This window comes from Pieris brassicae, chromosome 13 (assembly GCF_905147105.1).
Source record: "Pieris brassicae chromosome 13, ilPieBrab1.1, whole genome shotgun sequence".
NCBI lineage: Eukaryota > Metazoa > Arthropoda > Insecta > Lepidoptera > Pieridae > Pieris > Pieris brassicae.
In genome coordinates, this window is record NC_059677.1 from 4492503 (window position 1) to 4513620 (window position 21118).

General features: G+C 34.2%; 3 protein-coding genes and 1 long non-coding RNA gene across 4 annotated transcripts; 1 reads left to right on the plus strand and 3 right to left on the minus strand.

Annotated features, from left to right (window-relative positions):
* Window positions 1-736: 736 nt before the first annotated feature.
* LOC123717846 (60S ribosomal protein L8) lies at window positions 737-3265 on the minus strand. Its single transcript, XM_045674096.1, has 6 exons — window positions 3176-3265; window positions 2863-3021; window positions 2633-2789; window positions 2169-2372; window positions 1719-1877; window positions 737-882 (listed from the first exon to the last, which is right to left on the minus strand). Exons 2-6 carry the CDS (start codon window positions 2998-3000, stop codon window positions 767-769), a joined length of 774 nt encoding a protein of 257 aa, XP_045530052.1. The 5' UTR covers window positions 3001-3021; window positions 3176-3265; the 3' UTR covers window positions 737-766.
* Window positions 3266-3941: 676 nt separating this feature from the next.
* Window positions 3942-18519, plus strand: LOC123717691 (cryptochrome-1-like). Its single transcript, XM_045673832.1, has 10 exons — window positions 3942-4378; window positions 9714-9918; window positions 10861-11112; window positions 12062-12246; window positions 12630-12801; window positions 14493-14718; window positions 15040-15180; window positions 15833-15984; window positions 16639-16841; window positions 17707-18519. Exons 2-10 carry the CDS (start codon window positions 9716-9718, stop codon window positions 18273-18275), a joined length of 2103 nt encoding a protein of 700 aa, XP_045529788.1. The 5' UTR covers window positions 3942-4378; window positions 9714-9715; the 3' UTR covers window positions 18276-18519.
* A 596-nt stretch (window positions 18520-19115) lies between these two features.
* LOC123717695 lies at window positions 19116-20134 on the minus strand. Its single transcript, XR_006754868.1, has 3 exons — window positions 20105-20134; window positions 19878-19968; window positions 19116-19190 (listed from the first exon to the last, which is right to left on the minus strand). It is a non-coding gene; the product is annotated as an uncharacterized LOC123717695 (long non-coding RNA).
* Window positions 20135-20247: 113 nt separating this feature from the next.
* LOC123717693 (cytochrome c oxidase assembly factor 1 homolog) lies at window positions 20248-21021 on the minus strand. The gene is made up of 2 exons (XM_045673834.1): window positions 20344-21021; window positions 20248-20263 (listed from the first exon to the last, which is right to left on the minus strand). Exon 1 carries the CDS (start codon window positions 20749-20751, stop codon window positions 20362-20364), a length of 390 nt encoding a protein of 129 aa, XP_045529790.1. The 5' UTR covers window positions 20752-21021; the 3' UTR covers window positions 20248-20263; window positions 20344-20361.
* Window positions 21022-21118: the final 97 nt, after the last annotated feature.

The window sequence follows — 21118 nt, forward strand, 5'->3', positions numbered from 1 at the left end:
GCTTTAAACGATTGGGGATATAACTTTTACTCTATGTTAACCGCTCAAGTATAGCAAAATAATAATGCTCATTAAATAAATGTTAAGAAATGGTATCTTATGCTATGTTAAAGAGGCAATCCTACTCTCGAGGCGCAACTCCGACAATTTAGGAAATGGTCACTGTTATTAAACTAAGAAAGCCTGAGTGACCAACATACAGACATGGCTGATACGTGCTTAAATATTTTTACTTAAAAAAGTAAGACGAAATAGGTCGTGAGTGTTGTTCCCGTCATCTTCAGGGTCGACCTCATATCCTCATATGTTCGAACTCGGTACACCAATTGACTAAATGCCTCCAACATTCGCTCCGTGAAGGATAGATCATGAGAAAATTAATGCTTTAAGTCGGAAGTCCACAGCAGATGTCAGGCTGAAAAAACTATCATCTTCACCTTGTCATTAGATAAAACAAATAATTACGAAACACACAAATCTTAGACGCAGACCTAAAAGTTTGGCCACTTGTATTTTTAATAGACCTAGTTGATCCCGACTTTTGGCATGTAATTAATCATCTCGCAAACACACTCCTATGAAGAATGTTGGGTCCTATTCATCCTTGCACTTAAAAAGACCAATAAAGATGGGAATATCTGGATTTAGATATCAAAAACGTATTCTTCTAGCGCTCTGGTATACTCTTGATTTTTTACTCAAATAACAATTTCATAGATTAAAAATAAAATGAGCATTGTTGTAAAACTTTTTATTATATATACGCCTACGCCTCCTTCTTGGTTTCTGTCTTGCCTCCACGAATTCTTCCGGTTCTGCGGGCAGCGATGAGACCGACCTTGCGACCGGCTGATGTTCCTCTCTTGACAGTGGATGCCTTACCTGAAAAATATTTTTTTTTATATAACAGCAAATCAAATTAGAAAATATCACTTTCAGTAATATTTATAATATATATACAAAACACTTTGCTTCTTTAAAGAGATATTTTGACAAGCAAATTGTAATAATAAAATTTCATTTCCATAGACAACAATATGACAGCTGATCATGTTGCAGCCTGTCAATGTTTGAACAAAAACATCTACAAAGCAAAATATAACCAGCTGTATATTTCAAATAGTCAAGTAATTTACTTATTGGAATAATGCACAATTTATTATTTAAGTTTTTCGAAATATCTTTGACAGGGAAAAACCTTTGTCTACAAATCTTTACACTAAAGCAATTACAAGAAAACAAAAAGTCTGGCATTTATTTATGGATTAACTGAACCGAGCTAAGATGGGCTTTATGTTAGCATAGTTAATATACAAGTCTAAGTTGCATTAGACTAAGTTAATCCTTTGTTTAAAACTGCATAATATGTAGAAAACAATAATCTAGAGTGAACTATTCTAAAAACAAATGCTTTCTTAACATATTTATTTAACAAAATATGTTTTGGCATGGCAATTTAATTAATTAAAAAAATTACACAATTTAAAAAGTGGGTCAAATGTCAGGTATGTACTTGTACATGAACAAAGATGTCATAATTTTATTGCATTATTTATCTACAATAGATTTTTAATGTAAAATTATAAATACTATTAATTTTATAATTTACCATTTGGAGTTTCTTGTTGTATAATTAGCACAATTTCTTAAAATAGGCAGTTTTGATAAATAACACGCTTTTAAATTGTCCTGTATTTTGATAAATAAACTGTACTCACCAATGTGTTGATGGTTACCACCTCCGTGAGGATGCTCAACGGGGTTCATGGACACACCTCGTACATATGGCCAGCAGTTACGCTTAACCTTGTACTTGTGGTAGGCACGTCCAGCCTTCAATATGGGCTTGTCAATACGACCACCGCCAGCAACAATACCTAAAAATTATAATATTATTAATATCTAAATTCAAGTGAAATATAATAATTATTAAATAATTTAGCTTCAGAAAGAGCCTCTGTGTAATCATTCACACCCAGTGTGTTCAGGGTAGGTAAGGTAGTCATCATGTTTTAAAGTATGTTAATTATACCATAACTTCATAAATAGTGCGCAGTATTAAAAATAATATTAAAGTTCTATTTTGAAAGTTGCTAACACAGTTTTGTAAAAATTTTTTTAACATATTATAGATTAACAGCTATGAAAGATGGTACATCTTCACTTACCAACCATTCCTCGATTGCTAGATGGTAAAACTTTCTTAGCTCCAGATGGCAGCTTTACCCTGGTACGCTTAGCATCTGGATTGTGTCCAATTACTGTGGCAAAGTTACCAGAGGCACGTGCAAGCCGACCCCTGTCACCCATCTTCTCTTCAAGGTTACATACAATGGTACCTTCAGGCATGGCACCAACTGGCATGACATTGCCTACAATAACAAAAATTAACTTAGAAACTTGTTGAGTAAATATAAGTATTTAAACTTATATAGTATCCTCAGAAAGAGCCTCTGTGTAATCATTGAATTCAGAGTAGGTAAGTAAAAACATCATATTAAGTATTATTTATGTATGACAGGAACAATAATTATTAAACTAAACAGTATTCCTTATATTTGGAGGTTATGTTCAGGTGACATACTACATATTTATACTACAATCATAAATAAAATAACCATATTCGACATACCGACTTCAAGTGTAGCTTTCTTTCCACAGTAAACAAACTGTCCAGTGTAAAGACCTTCTGGGGCGATGAAGAGCTCCTTACGTGTCTTAAACTTGTAAGGGTCACGGAAATGAACAACAGCTAAAGGTGCACCACGACCAGGATCGTGGATAATATCCTGAAATAATAGATAAGTTACTCACGTGGTACAGATAGAGTAAACAAGAGTATTGTAATTACCACTTAATTACCTTCACAACACCCTTGATATATCCATGACGTTCAGCATAGTCTAAGGATCGGAGTTTGGGAGCTCCTTTCCTTTTCTTGGTGTGCGATACGAAAACTGAACCGGCACCTTTACGTTGAGCACGAATCACACGACCCATTGTTACGGTTTGTCGCCCTCACTGAAAAAAAAACACTACTTAGAAACTACACTTTTCATCAAGTGGCGCGCCAAAAACTGCGCGTATTTGTCTAAAATATTAACAAATTTTAGTTTATTTCGTGGTGATTTATATGGATTATTAAATTTAATCAAAAGCATACAAATTTACGTACACTCTCCGTGAGGGAAACTTTTGAAAGAATCCCTATGACAAATGTCAAACGTCAGATGTACTTTCAGATGACATTCATAGACGATATTTATTTTGACACCTATGGTCCACTCAACAGACTATTGCATATAAAACAATTAAGACACTTCACATCAACGAAGCTAGTGCTGTCGACTGGTAATTAGATCTAATAGCACTTATAACATTGCAATCCTGTTTGGTATCTGAAAGCATTTTGTTTTGTGTACTAGGTATATATAATATGATCTAATAAAAATAAATTCATTTATAAAATGATAAACCTTATTATTTATGGTATGGTATGGTAGTAAACCTTGGCCGTTACTTATAAAGAATTATTTGTTTTTCAGTTTTATCGTAATAAGATACCTTAAACTCCTACACCCAATAAAAAACAAGTTACTTGCCTGAGAAGAGGAGAGAAAATCTTTTGAATTCATATAAGTATGTTAATTATATTTTGAGGATGACAGCGGAATTTATTAAGATATAATAAATAATCTGATTACATTGCATTTTTTTTATCCCAAACTTAAAGCAAGTTACCAGTTGTCCATTAAGTTCAAAAATGGTAACAGTAACAATAATAAACGTTTAAAAACGAACTATAGCGACTGTTAGTTACTAAAAAAATTGGTACTATAATAATGTGATCCAAATCGTACTCGATTACCATACGGCTACAGTGTGATGCTCGTCTGTAAGCACCATTATATACCTATCTTTTAATTATCGGGTCACGTTGCAAGCGGCGTGGGCCGTGGACTCACGGTTTAGTTTTGACAGTTTTATTAATGATATTGTTTGCAGTTTGAATATCTTAATATTCTAAATAAATCCTTCATTTGTGTTCCTTTAACATGTTCATTTCACGTTTAACAGACAAAGTCTAACGTTGAAATTATGTAAAGCTGTAATAAAATAGCGTATTTAATAATCTCAACATAATTATTAGAGGTAGGACGTAGTGTTCTTAAATTATCATGTCCCTGGAATAAGATGTTTTATAAATATTGTGATAATAGTCTAATTATAGCTGGTGAATATTAAAGTTTGTGTCACAGTTACAATAAACTACAGTTGAACGAAATCTAATCGAAAAATGAATTTTCTTTTTCCCGAGGGTGTTTGTTTACGTTCAGTTTAACCGCCCAGTGCCAACAAAACATATTTATAATTAAAGGTAAGTTATTGTATAATATACTAAACAACTAATCTATTTTAATTTGTATAATTCGGATTATTTATACAAACAATAACAATGGATTTTCTTATATTGTTGACAATAGAAAATATATTTTATTACTAAGTAATAGGTATTAGATTCAAGTGATGGCATTGAACATTCTAGAATATATACAATGGCACATGAAGGTAAAAAACTTTATTAATAAAAATTAATGAAATCAATCGAAAACTTCATATGAATATTTTTTTGGTAAATATAAGCTTGAAGAAAGAAAGTGATGTGGTCCAATGTTAAATTTATGATTATTTATTTTTTACTATTTTAACAAATAATATATTGAATTTAAGGCATACTTTAGAAACAGACCCTGGATATCATTTAAGGATTTAATATTTGTGTCTAAGCTACACCTCAAATCATACAAAAACAAAATCGCAAATTAAACAGAAAGATGTTTACACTTAACAAAACATTTGTTGCATTTATATGTATATACATGTATAGAAAATTGCATTATATGTTGTTATATATACTTACTTTTAATAGCATTCTTATGTTTAGATAGTTTTTTTTAATGATAATTGTAAGTACCTAAATTACCTTGTTGTAATAGCCACAAAATTAAGGTTTTCTCAACAATGTACAAAATTATGTATCAATTGCAAGCAACTGCTGTTTATATTCTAAAGGAAAGATTTGTAATATTAAATGAATTGTGTTTTTGCAAAGAATAAATCCCTAGTAGAGCTATTTTAAAGATTCTATCACCATTTAAATGCATGCATGCATCAAAATATTGTATAAGTGTCGAGCCATGTGATGCCGGAACCACCTGTATCTTATATATTAGTTTTATATTATTTTGAAAGGCTGGCAGCACACTAGTGGCATACACCAGAGACAGAATCCTTAGTGTCAACATATTGGAGAGACTTTCTTGACTTTGGAGACGCTACAACCTTTTTATGTCTCGGCCTCAGATTTCTGTATCTGAGGTGATCAGCCTTCTGTGCCTGACGCAGGGCCTCGACTTTTTGGGTCTAAGACAAGCCGGTTTCCTTACGATGTTTTCTTTCACCTTTCGAATAGGCCGGCCGGCTCAGGCTGGGATCGAACCTACGATTTAGGAATAAGAGTCGCACGCTAAAGCCACTAGGCCAACACTGCTCAAAATATCAATAAGAACTATTTTTATTGACGTTCATAAGTGTTACCTATTTGAAAAGTTATTATTTTATTTGAGGTATGATATTAACAATTCCCTAGGAGACCCTCTTTCGCCTAAGCTCTTCACTTGTGTGTTGGAAGAAGTCTTCAGGGACCAACTCCGCCAACCTAACTGGGGAAGATTGGGGCTTGGGCTACTTGGGACAACTCGTCTACATGACGCAACAAGCCCAGCAGGAATTAGAGAGAAGAATCTCTAATACCTGGAAAAGACTGGTCACTAAAACACATGATTCTGAACAAAGAGTACCATCTGAGGATCAAAAGGAGCATCTGCAACACTTGCATCTTAGCTCTCCTAACGTCGGGTTGCGAAACTTGGACCACCAAGCAAGTCACTAGTCAAAAGCTTGTGACTTGCCAGAGAAGTATGTAAAGGAGCATACACGGAATGAAAGGAAAAGAGCCGCAGATCTCTGGAAGGATCAGCCAATGGGAAGACGCAATGGTCAGAGTCAAAAGGCTAAAAATGGAGATGGACAGGACACCTGCTGAGAGACCGAAGAGCAAAATGGCCCAAAAAGTCACCCAATGGACAGCTCGCTGCAACACCAAGCGGAGAAGAGGTAGACCATGCGGTGGGCAGATGACTTTCAAAAAGCCTCTGGTCTTCTGTGGCATAGACTTGCTAGGGATAGGAACCGATGGAAGCAGCTGGAGGAGGCCTTTGTGTCACAAAGGCGAGCTGTACAAGAGGACAGCTGTGTAACAAAACCTTCTTAAAGAACTCTTTTATATACATATATATTTTTGTAAACATTTTCTTATACTAACTGAAATTAAGGCTTTGAAATTTGAATTAACAATTCAGAGTCGACACTAAGAGGTAAATCACACTCCTGTATGTCAAAAACGTTTAGGATTTCAACATACCGGGAGTCGACATAAGAGTAAGAAAAAAATTTGTCTCGTGATCATTTGTTTCGTCCTTATAGGCAAGCCGGATCCAATCTACGACCTCAGGGATAAAATTGAAGCCACTAGGCCTCTAAAAAGAGAACCTTGGAGAATTAATTACTAGGATTTCTTGTGCCTGTTAATACAAATCTATCCTGTCTACGCATGCGCTGAACGCACGTGGTTATAAAAAAAAACAACCAACGTCTGCTTCACGTGACTCACCCTCGGAGTTTAGCACTTGGGAAGTTAACAAGGATAAGAAACCTTTTCGTGTTTTTTTTTTATTGCGTTATTCTTTTAAAGGTCTAAGGTCAATACGCACCTATGTATTTAGAGTTAAGTAAATAACTATTGACAAATTATACTACACTCGAATGAGGGAAATGCATAAAAAACTAAGCGAGTTAACTAGTTTTCGACTTAATGTGATTTAACTGGTGAAATTTCGTCTTACAGAGGCGCGACTTCGAAGTGTATTTTTCGATTTGTAGAGTCGAATTTGAATAACAATTCAACTTAAGTTTTGTAGTATATATTTTTTATATATTAAAACGAATGACATAATAATAAAGTAAATTGTAGACTCAAAACAAATACTACACTAAAAACTAAAAATCTTTGTTAGAAATTTTTATGAATGTATTCATTCATTGCACGTGTACAAGACAAAAACAATAGATAAGAAGCCCCGAAGCCAAACATTAATTTTGGATTTTATTGCTTTCTAATTCGGGGAATTCCAAGTAAGACGTCATTATATTTTACTAAGTACGACTTACGGAGTCTATTTCGATATTCGAGAATAAATATGTATTATATTTCGTAAGGAAATAACATTTTGTTCGAGTTACAAAGTCTAAATAATTCGAGACACTGCGTATTTAGGGATTCAGCGGAAGGAAATGGCATTTTTTTTCGACTTAACGAGGTTTGAGTTATGGATTCCACTGTATTTGAAAATTTACTACATTTATCAGCCATTCCAAATCTACTGGACTACTATTTACGATACTACTATCATAAAGTGATATTCAGGAGTTTTATTCACATATAATGTATGTATGTTTGTGTATAGTTCATAATAATAAAATACTTTTTTAAATAATAATAAGCTCTAAAAGTGGATAGATGATATCTTTAGTACGAAGCCCAATTGCATTATAATTATTTGTATTTAAACTATTATATACTTAGTAGTACTACTAAAAACGATGGTTTCGCCGTTGCAAACAATCCGCATCGCAGTCCACGCGAAAGGAAATCTTAAATCGAACTCGTCCTCGTGACCAGTATATATATATAGCCCGCCCTTAGCACGGATAATCGTGACCCGTGAACCTTGAAAATATAGTGACTCTTTTGAATCCTTCTAGGTATTGGGGAAGACGTTATAAATTCTAAACTCTCTTTAAACGTAATTTAATCAATAAATCTTTTTACGATTATTAAAATGATCCCAATCCTTGGGATTGATTTGCTCCAGCTCAAACAATTTGTATGACTCAAAACTTGGCGATTGAAAAGAGTGGCGTGGAGGTTCATGCCAGTTCTTCAAAGGAAGAGCCCTTGACATGCGAACTGGTGGTGAATGTAAACTTTGAAGCAATTTAAAATATTTTCTATTGACGTTGATAAGTGTTCTTGATTACCTATATGAATAAAGTTATTTTGAGTTTGAGTTAAGAAATTCCGCGAAGTTTTTTGAGTTTTTCGCAAACAGATTGACTAAGGAATTGTTTTTATTTATTTATAAAAGCTTGTCAACGCTCGGCATATTGATACATTTGATATTTTTTACACATATTACCCACACATTGTCTATGCTTGAACACGTAATGCGTTTTTGAGGGGTCCTACAAATATCAATATGTTTATATACTTTTGCTCACATGAGGCAGGGAGGGGGATCAATTGCAATAAATCTGCTTACGTAATACTTGAATGGCCTTATACATAATTTATGGATCCAGACATTTGTTTGTAATTCTGCCAAGAGATGGCGCTACAGGCTCCATTAGCACGCTGTATGTGATGGTTGTAGTAGCGTTAATGAATTGGCAAATTAACTGTAATACACTTATGTAGTAATGTATTTACTGCTAGCAGTTGTTTTCAATGTTACATACATTAATAAGTGTTCAGAAAAATAATGTCAACTAGGTGGAATTTACCACAAATTTTATAAGCCCAGAGGGATTTTAGGGTGTACTTTTCTCTACAATCATATATCTCACAGTTGGCCCAAGATAATTTTCGTTTTTTTTAAGTCTTAATTTTTCGAGTTTATGACACAAATAACGTGATTTTCCATTGGTAAAAAATCAGTGATCCACAGATTGGTGTTTCCCAACATTATGCACACCTTATACATTACTTTTAATAAAAATATTTAATTGTGTTACTTAAGAAACTTAATTCATAGATTTTAGAAAGAAATTACTATGTTGACTAAACCCAGTAAATAAATTTTCCAATTTTCTTTAAATAATTTTTCGAATAGACTTCCTTAATAATTAAATTGCTCATCTGAAGAGCGTGGGCTCCACTTTGGGAACACTTAAGAAACTACGATTCACATTTACCTCTGCATCTTAATATACATAAATCTCCTGTCACGATGTTTGTCCGCGATGGACTCCTAAACTACTTAACAGATTTTTAATTAAATTGGTAAATCCAACCTAAGACATAGGATAGCTTAGATCTTGATTTATAGTCGCTATTTTATTTTATTGCAAATTATTTGTATATAATTAATTGACAGTCACAATTATCTGTTAACTCCAAAAGATTCTAACAGATGTCGATACTTTTCGACTGGATTGAATAAGTAATCAATAGATGGCACTGCTATGGTAAACCAACAAACGTGTCATAAACTACAATTCAATGTCATGATTACCACGTGTTATTGAGGCTAAAGTATAAATTAACTTTATTTTGTAGTTATCGAAATACCGTGAAATTCAATTATTTCTATATATTTTTTTTTAATTTTTGGTGTTAGCATAGCCAACCACGTGTTACTTAGACCGAAGTGTAAATCAAATTCAACTTATAGTGACGATAATAAGGTGAAATTATTATTTCGTGTCACGGTATTAAGGCTAACTAAAACCACTTTAGGGAGAAACGATGTTCGCGGGGGCAGTTAGTATTATATATTTTTGAAGAACAAAGAATATAACGTATTATGTTATAGGAATGTCGGTAACGTCGCAAGATGCTTCACTGTCGAATCCAACGAAGACAGACAAACATACAATACATTGGTTCAGAAAGGGACTCCGACTTCACGACAATCCGGCGTTAAAGGAGGGTCTGGTCGATGCGTCGACCTTCCGTTGTGTGTTCATCATTGACCCCTGGTTTGCAAGTTCGTCGAATGTCGGTATTAATAAATGGAGGTAATTTCTTTACGTATTCCTTGATATTTGTCCACAGACTAACAATCCTCGGGCATATATAGAGCAGTGTTGGCGAAGATAATTGTTGAATCACGTGGCTTAATGTCTGATACGTTTCGATGAGGGCGTGTCCAAGGAAAGCATTATGAGGAAAATCATGCCTAAAAACGTGCCTCTAGACGCAAAAATTACCTTGAGCACATGATTATAATAATATTAATAAAAAAAATCAGTAGCGCTGCAACCATTTTAAGTCTGGGCCTCAGATTGTTGTATATTTACATGATTATTTACCAATCTAATAAGCAAATAGGTGATCAGCCTATGCCTGACACACGCCGTCGGCTTCCTTCCCCGTTCGAGCGAATGTTAAATGCGCACATAGTACATTGGTGTACAGTAGGAGATCGAAACTTCAACCTCAGGGATAAGAGTTGCACGCTGAAGCCACTAGGCCAACACTGCTCTAAATAATAATAACTAACCCTGTTTTTATCCAATCTTAACAATTTATAAATTGGTATATACATTTTCTTGTTATCCTAATTTTCTTTAGCACTATTTATCGGTTCGGGTAAAGCTTTTCCAGTGATTTCGAAAATATCTATCCATGCCTTTCTCTTCTTTCTTCTTCCTGCTGACGCTTCTTTTTCTTCTATCCACATTTAGGGAGCCCTCCTCTACTTCTTCTCCTTGTTCGTTTCCGTGTAGTTGTCATTAAACTGTATATGTATATATAGTGTATGGCTCACCTTGTAAGACAAGAAGTGAACTGGAAATTATACGTTTCAACACTTTCTCTAAAAATCTGATATTTCAAGTATTTGTGAAATATTATATAACTTTCCATAACTACCTTTTGGAATGGGTAACTAGTTATTTCTTTTAATATTTTTAATAGGCTTCAATGAAATGCATGTTTTGACTTTGGGACAATTGCAGATTCCTCCTACAATGCCTTGATGATTTGGACAATAGTTTGAGGAAATTGAATTCACGATTGTTCGTGGTACGCGGTCAACCGGCGGATGCGTTGCCGAAATTATTTCAAGAATGGGGCACCACATCTTTGACATTCGAGGAGGACCCGGAGCCGTACGGTCGGGTCAGGGACCACAATATAACGACGAAATGCCGCGAAGTCGGGATAAATGTCCTGTCACGGGCGTCACACACCCTGTATAAGCTGGACAAGTAAGTTTAGTAAAATTGTTACGTAACATTTACGCTTGACAAATGTTCAAAGTTCTCCTCTTCTTCCTTCCAGTTCCAGGGGAATATAAATGATTGGCGACCTCATTATCAGAATTTATAAAGACATTCATGAATTTAGAGGTGTTTTACAAAGACTTAATAATAATAAAGCAACTTTAATTCCATACTGTTAATAAGAACGAATCAAATGGGTATCAGTTTTATTAGTGTACTCTTAGTCTAGGTTAGTTGTTGTAATTTCCGTTTCTTTGCTGCAGTATGGACCCTGTTAAAGGCCTCCTCCTGAACTTTCCATTTGTATCTGTTCTTAGCTTCCTCTATTCATTTCTCTCCAGAAACCTTAAGTTTCTTGTCAACCTATCGATTTTTTGGTCCTTCCACGTTTCGTATTCATGGAGATCCCCTCCGGTGGTCAATCTTTTATCTGTACATCATGCAATATGGCTTACCCATTTTTCAGCTGTAATGCGTGGATTAGCGTGTCGCTGATCTTAGTTTTCGTCCTGGTTACTTCGTATTTTGTGTATCTTTTTTTTATTTTAGGATACGAATGCGTCTTCACTCTTTCCTTGAACGTCTAAGATTTAGCTTTATGTAAGGAAGAAAACGGTCAGGAGGCTCACCTGATGCTAAGTGATACCGCCGCCCATGGGCACTCACAGTGCCAGAAGGCTTGCAAGTACGTTGCCGACCTTTCAAGATTTGGTACGCTCTTTTCATTAAAGAAGAAGAAGAAGAAGTCTTTGGTAGTAGAATTGGTTCGACTGGCTGGTGGCTGGTTCCACATAGTCCATAGGGAAATGCTAGATTCCATAAGTCTTTTCAAATCTTCTTTTGTTTTATATTGTGGCCTTATTTCAGATTTTGACAATCGTACACTAGTATCTATTAAATAGACGACTTTAAAATTACAGTTTCGATTTTGCAGCATCATTGAACGGAATGGTGGCAAGGCTCCACTCACATACCACCAATTTCAAGCCCTTATAGCAAGTATGCCCGCCCCGCCGCCTTCAGAATCGACCATAACGCTGGAATCTTTAAATGGCGCTACAACACCACTATTGGCAGATCATGACGATCGGTTTGGAGTTCCAACGCTTGAGGAGCTCGGTACGTCTTGATTCTAAACCAAATCCTGTTCTCGTAGTATAGTCACGCTTTAGTCATTTAATTATTAGTTTTAAAATGTATTTTTTATTCTCGCTCACCTTTCATCAGTGGCGCTACAACCAGCGAAGGAAAACATCGTGAGGAAACCGGCTTGTCTTAGACCCAAAAAGTCGAAGATACTTGCCTACTAAAGCGTCTTCACAAATCGATTACATCGAGAGAAGAGAGTGAATCGATAAGATTTCATCCCCACCACGATTGTCCCGACATCGCCACTGATTTGTGGGGCCGTGTGTAAGCGCTCGTAGATTGACAAACAGATACAGAAATCTGAGGCCCAGTCTTGAGAGGTTGTAGCGGCACTAAAAAGAAAACTTTTACAGGTTTTGAAACTGATGGTCTAAAGGCGCCGGTCTGGATTGGCGGTGAGACCGAGGCTTTGGCGCGTTTAGAGAGACATTTGGAGAGGAAGGCTTGGGTCGCCTCATTTGGAAGACCGAAAATGACTCCACAGTCCTTGTTGGCGAGTCAGACTGGTCTATCGCCGTATTTAAGGTACTCCACTTGATAATAGGGAAATTATTTTTTATAGATTTTGTGGAATTAAAAGGCATTTTATGAAATACTAGCTGCCCCCGCGAACTTCGTTTCTCCCTAATGTGGTTTTAGTTGGCCTTAATACCGTGACACGAAAGAATAATTTTACTGTATTATCGTCACTATAATTTGAATTTGATTTACACTTCGGTCTAAGTAACACGTGGTAATCATGATATTGAATTGTAGCGTATATGACTCGTTTGTCAGTTTACCAAAGCAGTGCCATCTATTGATTACTTACTCAATCCAGTCGAAAAGTATTGACATCTGTTAGAATCTTTTGGAGTTAACAATATATAACGATAGACAAATAATTTGCAATAAAATAAAATTGCGACTATAATTAGAGATCTAATCTATCCTATCTCTTAAGTTTGACCAGACTGCACACGGTGTGCCAATTTAATTTAAAATCGGTTAAGTAGTTTAGGAGTCCATCGAGGACAAACATCGTGACAGGAGATTTATATTTTATGAAATATTTAAATATGCATTTTTAATTTGATATATTGTTATTTATGCAAGAGAGTAAGATCAGTATAATCTTAACACAGTGAAGACGCCATTACAATTCACTGTTATATGTTAAGGAAGGTTTGTTAGAATTTTCAAAGCAGCTGTTTACGTAATTCAGTCATTCAAATTCAGATTATAACAAAAACTACCATCAAACAAATATATTTAATAAAAAAATGTTTAAAACATGTGATTATATAATAAAAACTATGATAATAAGTATAACTAGGTAATAATTAACTGTTTTCTGTTTGTTTGAATCTGTATTTTGATTTTGACTTTTCTCTAATGTAATTGTTTAGATATTGTACAATAAGTCGCTGTAGGAATACTAATAACCAAATAAATAAATAAAATGACTGTAATAATTTCTTTTTATCACAAATATTACTTAGATGTACAGACGACAGATATTCGACTTATTTACATTTAATATTTACTTATGTTATTGGCATAACATTAATTTTCACCCGCCAAAACGTTTGCCATGATGGCGTCGTTATGACGTGCCATATCTGGGAGCAGATGTCAAGTTTTTTTTATTAACTAAGACAGTACTAGACTGGCAATTCATAGTTAATCTGTGGGCGTATTGTCACCTGACTGACGTATAAAAATTAATATTTTTAATTATAGATACTGTACTCAACGCTTTTGAAACCCGTATTTTATACAGATTATGCTTAATAACACTTTATTTTTCATACTGTCAATTAGCTAGTTGTAAAAAAATTTATTATTCTGACGTATTGATTAAAAATGAAACTGATTTATACATTACCACGGATTACTAAACATAGATATGAATAAACCAAAATATTTTGATACCACAGATCTATAATTTAAGTTGGGCCCATATAGTACAAAACGTATAGAATCAATAATAATCCATTGAAGTGAGTTTTTGCAATAGTTACACATAAGATCTACAAATTACTACATTTTGTACTATCGAATCAAATACGAATTGTTGCCTAGAATTCTTTACCACAGATTATTATTAAACATAGATATTTAAACCAAAATATTTTCATAGCACAGATCTATAATTATAAACATAGATAATATTTTTTTAGAAATCTTTTAAATTATCGATTTAACGACAAAACTAAATTTAACATTTATTTTAGATTCGGTTGTCTATCGACGCGTTTGTTTTATTACCAACTTACCGATTTGTATGAGAGGATTAAAAGGGTCAGACCTCCGCTGTCTTTGCATGGACAGATATTGTGGAGGGAGTTTTTCTATTGCGCCGCAACTCGCAACCCTAATTTTGATAGAATGGTCGGAAATCCAATTTGCGTACAAATACCGTGGGAAAAAAACAAGGAAGCACTGGCTAAATGGGCCAATGTAAGAATTTTCTTTATATTAATGTTATGTTCTTTATTTATGATTAAAATCGATACCCGGCTGTGCACCAATGGACTTTCTTTCTATGTGCACATATTTATACTTTGCACTTTTCGCTCCATTTAGGCTTTGTACTTTTGGCAAAATTTATGCGTTGGACTTTTCGTTTAATTTATGCTTTCTACTTTTGACAAATTTATGTTATGGATGGCCTTTTCGCTTAATTTAGGCTTTGTACTTTTGGCCAAATTTATGTTATGGACTTTTCCTTTAATCTATGCTTTGTACGTTGTATGTTATTGATGAATTATTTATTTGTAGGGTCAGACAGGGTTTCCGTGGATTGATGCGATAATGGTACAGTTGAGGGATGAAGGCTGGATCCATCATTTGGCAAGACATGCCGTGGCGTGTTTTCTCACTCGTGGGGATCTTTGGATTTCATGGGAGGAAGGAATGAAGGCAAGTTTAAATTGTTTAATGGTCTAGATTTATCACAGTAGAGTAGGTTTGTTTTTTTTGTCAAGAGATGGCACTGCCGGCCCAATAATACGCGACATTATATCGCGTGTTATTGGTTTGTTATCGGTCGCTTTTTTATAGTTGTATTAAGGAAAACCCAATAGTACTATATGAGTGACATTATGTACAATGAGTGTAACTAAAATTTGAATGATTTTTATGTACATTCTTTTGGATACATATTTATCATTTGGGTCTTATTCCTCTGGGTTTTCTCTTTTACACATATCGTAGCCGATAGAGTAAGATATAGTTGAATTCGATTAGTCTTTCTCTTTTACACGTATCGTAACCGATAGAGTAAGATATAGTTGAATTCGATTAGTCTTTCTCTTTTATACATATCGTAGCACATAGAGTAAGATATAGTTGAATTCGATTAGTCTTTCTCTTTTACACGTATCGTAGCCGATAGAGTAAGATATAGTTGAATTTGATTAGTCTTTTTCTTTTACACATATCGCAGCCGATAGAGTAAGATATAGTTGTTAATAGTTCATGCAACTACTTTCCTAGAACAATGCAAAATGTCGTTCAATAATAACTACGTTACAAGAACGTTTTAATGAGTTAATAAAACTGTTATACATAGGTCTTTGACGAATTACTTTTGGATGCTGACTGGTCGGTGAATGCTGGTATGTGGATGTGGTTGTCCTGTTCGTCGTTCTTCCAACAATTCTTCCACTGCTATTGTCCGGTTCGATTCGGACGAAAAACTGATCCGAATGGAGATTTTATAAGGTACAAACCGGTTTACCCGACAAACATCCTATTGTATAAAAATCTAATTGTAAACCATTCCTAAAAACACTTCAAGTTTATTCATGCACAGAGAGCAGTCTTGGCCTCAGCGTGCGACACTCATCCCTGAGGTTGTAGGTTCGATCCCCGGCTGTGCACAAATGGACATGGCGCATTTAAGATTCTCTCGAACGGTGAAGGAAAACATCGTGAGGAAACCGGCTTGCCTTAGACCCAAAAAGTCGACGGCATGCATCAGGCACAGAAGGCCGATCACCTACTTGCCTATTTGATTAACAAACAGATACAGAAATCTGAGGCCCAGACCTAAAACGGTTGTAGCGCCATTGATATATATATATATATATGTCTGTCTGTCTGATCTGTGCATGACTAATATATATATATATATCAGAAGATTTATATATATATCATTATTAGTAATCATGTACCTGTCAATGAGGCAAGGGACAGATAAATGTCTGTTTCGACTGACAACAGGGTACAAACAGGAAGAAGGCCCACCTGATATTATACAGCTGCCCAAGGACACTCAATGGCCAATATACATATGATAAACGTAGTACAGAGTTATTGTCTAGGCGTCGAACGCACGACCTCCAGTAACAATACTTAATTATAACGTTATTACAGGAAATATATTCCCGCCTTGAAAAATATGCCGACACGATATATACACGAGCCCTGGATGGCGCCATCTAGCGTCCAACAGGCGGCCAGATGCGTTATAGGGAGAGACTACCCAATGCCCATAATTGATCATTCCAAGGCCTCGCAGGTTAATATTGAGAGGATCAAACAGGTGTATGCACAGCTGGCGAAGTTTAAACCTCAAGGTGAGGTCACTTTTGTGATTCAAAACATATTCAGACAATTGCTGATCTGGTCAGCCGTTGTTTTTATAATGCCAGAGGTCTCGCTTTTCTTGAAGGCAAAAAATAACCATTATTAATTTTTCAAAGTAAACTTTAAGTGGTTAAAGGGATGCGCAGAGATAACCCTTAGTCTTACATTTGTCAATGTTCATATGACAGTTCTGAAATTGTTAGTGTTAAACTTGTGAAATGACGTTTATTATTGAAAAGCATCACGGTAAAAACGGAACGATTTGTAGTCTATGTTTTATAGCCTAGAGTCTGCGCGTAAAGTGAAATAAATTTTATATGTCGGCCATTTTGTTCTGTGATGACCACTTGGGATTTTTCCCCCCGATTTGGGGAGTCAAGATGTCAAAGGGATGTTTAGGGAGTACTTTATTCCAGTTTTTTTTTAATTCGATTCTATATTATGCTTCGAAGCCGACCAAATATAAACTTCAGGCTATAACTGAAATTCGATACGGAAATTCGTTAATTCCACCACATAATATAAATAGTACGATCTCGTGGTAGTGGAAAGTCTACTTAGTCGGACTAAAGATGTTTGTTATCGTAAAAGTTCTATTTTACTTAGTTTTTATAATTTCACTAAAAGTAAAACCGTTAAACTTTTACCGATTTTATGAATCATAAATTATGTAATAAGATCTTTTGAAATGACGTTAGACATATTCAACAGTGACGGAAGAATAGACAAGGGTGTTCCAATTCTTAAAAGACCGGTAATAATTGAGCATCCTGTCCGTTTGACCCGTTATATAAAAAATAAAAATTGAAATGAAACATATATACATTATGAAAATGTTAATTATTTTCTTTATAGGTGTTCTGAACCCTCAAATCGTTCAACGTCCGAATGTTATGCAGTCTTCTCCGAGCCCCACATCAATAATCGCCAGTATCAATCAGTCAAATTTCCTGTGCAATACCACCCCTGAAGGACAGAGTTCGAATCCTCCAAACGCAGAGCGAGAGGAGGATGACATTTTCATTCGTCCAACTAGTTTCATTCGTCCCATATTGGATTCCTCAAAATCTCTATTCAAGCAAGTCGTGTTAGTGCAACAACAGAAGACAACAAAAATATACCAACAGCCCCTATGCCCACCTAAGGAACATGTTATGAACGTAGGACTGAATATAGCTTACAAAGAAAAAACAGAAAATGACTTCAAAAAAGAAAAGGAGAAATACGATTCCACAGATACAGAGAAAAAGTACAATGGTATGAACAATATAGAAGAAAGTTATATAGACTCACCCCTAAATGAGTATGATTTAAAGCAAGGAGAGATGGAGGATAAAAATGCAAAAATACATCAAATGGTTATCAATAGTGATAGACAGGATCTCGGTTTACCTGAAGATAGTCCTGAGTCACACAAAAATTGAGAGCTGTTAAATCTGGGCGGGTTAAATGTCAGTTGACAGTTTATAAAACCGTCATGTTTATTGACAAGCGACGGTTTTGAAACTGTAGTTGATCTGTCAAATATCATTGAGGTTTGAGAGATTGAAACTGGAGAATATGAGAACTGCCAAATGTCATACAAATTTGGCAGTTTTGAAACTATAATATTAATATATTTTGAAGAGATCTTTGTGCAATTTATCTTGAATAGAAAAATATAATTTTTGAATGTCTTTAATTACTTTTACAGATTTATTAAATATGAATAAAATTTCAAGGGCAACTTTATTTTTAAATTTAGAATAGCCTTACAGTAGATTGATTTTATATAAATACAATATTGCTTTCATATTATTAATATTGGATGGAAGGAAAACCTCTAAAGTGTGGTAGCACCATAACTTGACTCATGAAACTTTTAAACACAGATTTAGTAGTTTTGTAAAGCCTGAACATTTCATAACTATATTTTATCGCCAAAACCTTCGCGTCGATGACGTAATTATGGGCCTAATCCACGTTTGTATACACTGTGATGCTAAAACCATCACAGAACAGCTATGGCATAAAATTGAGTAAGCTTGAATAAAACGTCAGATTTTATACAAGGAGATTGATAAGGCAAAAGATAAGTAATATAAATTTTAATGTTAGAGATTCACATTCACAAGGTCTTTTATAAATGCCATAACAGACACACACAGACTGCTGTCAAAAACCTGTTATTTGTGTTAAAGTTATTTTGGCGGCGCTGATGAATCTACATTTAAAGATTTCACCGTTTCCAAATGTTGCTTCATAGCCTTTTGTACTTTTCTGGATTTGGCGGTCGGCCTTTCTTTTGGCTCCCTTTTATTGCAGCGTAGCTCTTGTTTTATAGCTGTTATAATATTAATCTACAAAAGACAATTAATTGCTATATCTATAAAAAATCTTACAAATATGACAACTATTTTCCATGCTATTTTGAAGTAAGCTGTGTTGATAAAATTAAAATGGAGTAGGAGGTTCTCAATTTCATGTAAACTGTTTTATCTGCATCTAAATGTTTCTGGTTAAGGTTATTTTTACAATGCAAGATTTCTGTTGTTTTATTGGCATTGGCCAAACTTTAATTTAAAAAAAATTCACTGAATAATAATAAAACATGGTCCTAATTTTGGTATAGGCATAAAGTCTAGACTAGACAAGGTGCTATAGATGGAATTAAAATTATATTTTCATTCCTGTAAAACTTGAGCCAATCTGTATGATTCATGAATGTGAATTTAAAACCTTAATAACATTCCTAGAATTTTAAATATATATAAACAAATAGTGTAAAACTCATGTCTATTTTCTCTTTGATTTGAATGAGAACACATTCAAGAAAAATTCTTCAATGAATGACAAAGCATTTAGAAATTTATACTATAAAAGTTTATTGAGAAAATATTACCATCAGACCCATAATTCAGCTTTCATAGGTAACTACTGTAATTGTTTACTCACAGTAAATGAAGATTAATAAAATTTTATATGCTTAAAGTTATTATCTGGGTTTAAAAAAAACTTACTGATTGGGGAATGTGAACATATCTTACATTTCTTGCATGAATAAAAATATTTTCCAATGAGTATTCATTGCCTCGGGGATCACAAAACACAGCATTAGATAGAGATATGTTCATGTATCTGTAAAAATAAATATAGATTATATCTTACCATCTACTTGGTAAAAAAAACAATTTTACATAGGGTTATAGTATGGTGTTTAATTAGATATAGTCTTCAAATACATACATATTTGCATAAACTTTTAAATACTAACCCATCTACAGATGTTAGTTGTCCACACACACATGAATCATTCCGAAGATCAACAGTTATGCTTTTATTTTCTAATGACTTGATTAAACATAACAATGTGTTGTGATAAGAGAATTTCTCTTTGGATTTACCAATAAACATTTTAAATATTCTTAATAGGCTGAAACCAACATAATAGGGTCTTAATCAAAATACAATAGAAATTTAACCATTTATTTCACTAATTACTACATTATATACAATTTTTGAATGAATCTATTATTTAATAATGACTAATCTTTCATCTGGTTTTGATTTTAATTCCAATTCTGCTTTTGTTAGTGACCAACTGTCACCCTCATTTATAGCCCAGAAAAAATAACTTCCTCTATCTTTTGCTCCAGTTACTGGCACTTTAAATCTAGCAAGTTTTTGGTCACAATAATTATTCTCAGTATCTGTAATTTTAAAGCGCTTATCTTTTATTGGTTCTCCTAAGTGGTAAACAGCACCCGGATGAGATCTAAGTTTTTTCAATGCAACCTTATAGTAGTCCATTGCCCGCACTTTTTCTATGAGTTTATTCTGTAGATAAAAGCCAGTACTAGCAACGATTAACCCGCCAATAGCGGCAATTTGCACAAGTTTGGAATTAGACACGTTTTTCATAACTATTCATGTATATTTACTTACAAGCACGATTAAATCGCTAGTAAAATGGTATAGCAGTACTATGTAGTCACGTAAGTTGACAGTATAGCAGTTCTATATAGTTGTATTTTTAGGTATACCTGTGACTATGTAGAAATACAAAATAGAGGTAAATTAGAAGAAATAACAAATATCTATAGTGTAAGCTCTTAACAAATATATATATTCATTACAAATCATTTAGTTAATTGCACCAACTGAGACTATGTAAATTGTTATCAGGTTTTAGTACTGTCACACATTTGAGATTTCGTAGAGGTAAAATAATATTATAGTAAAATTTGTGCTGTCAACTGTAATGTACTCTATGGTTTAAGCATGCGGT

Bases quoted from the DNA above. Each gene is read 5' to 3' on its own strand.
- LOC123717846 (XM_045674096.1), bottom strand. From the start codon at position 3,000: ATGGGTCGTGTGATTCGTGCTCAACGTAAAGGTGCCGGTTCAGTTTTC. The intron at 2,790-2,862 runs GTAATTAAGTGG...CTATTATTTCAG, and splicing joins ATATCAAGGGTGTTGTGAAG to GATATTATCCACGATCCTGG. The intron at 2,373-2,632 runs GTATGTCGAATA...TTGTTATTGTAG, and splicing joins GAAAGCTACACTTGAAGTCG to GCAATGTCATGCCAGTTGGT.
- LOC123717691 (XM_045673832.1), top strand. From the start codon at position 9,716: ATGTCGGTAACGTCGCAAGATGCTTCACTGTCGAATCCAACGAAGACA. The intron at 12,247-12,629 runs GTACGTCTTGAT...AAACTTTTACAG, and splicing joins TCCAACGCTTGAGGAGCTCG to GTTTTGAAACTGATGGTCTA. The intron at 15,181-15,832 runs GCAAGTTTAAAT...TGTTATACATAG, and splicing joins CATGGGAGGAAGGAATGAAG to GTCTTTGACGAATTACTTTT.
- LOC123717693 (XM_045673834.1), bottom strand. From the start codon at position 20,751: ATGAAAAACGTGTCTAATTCCAAACTTGTGCAAATTGCCGCTATTGGC.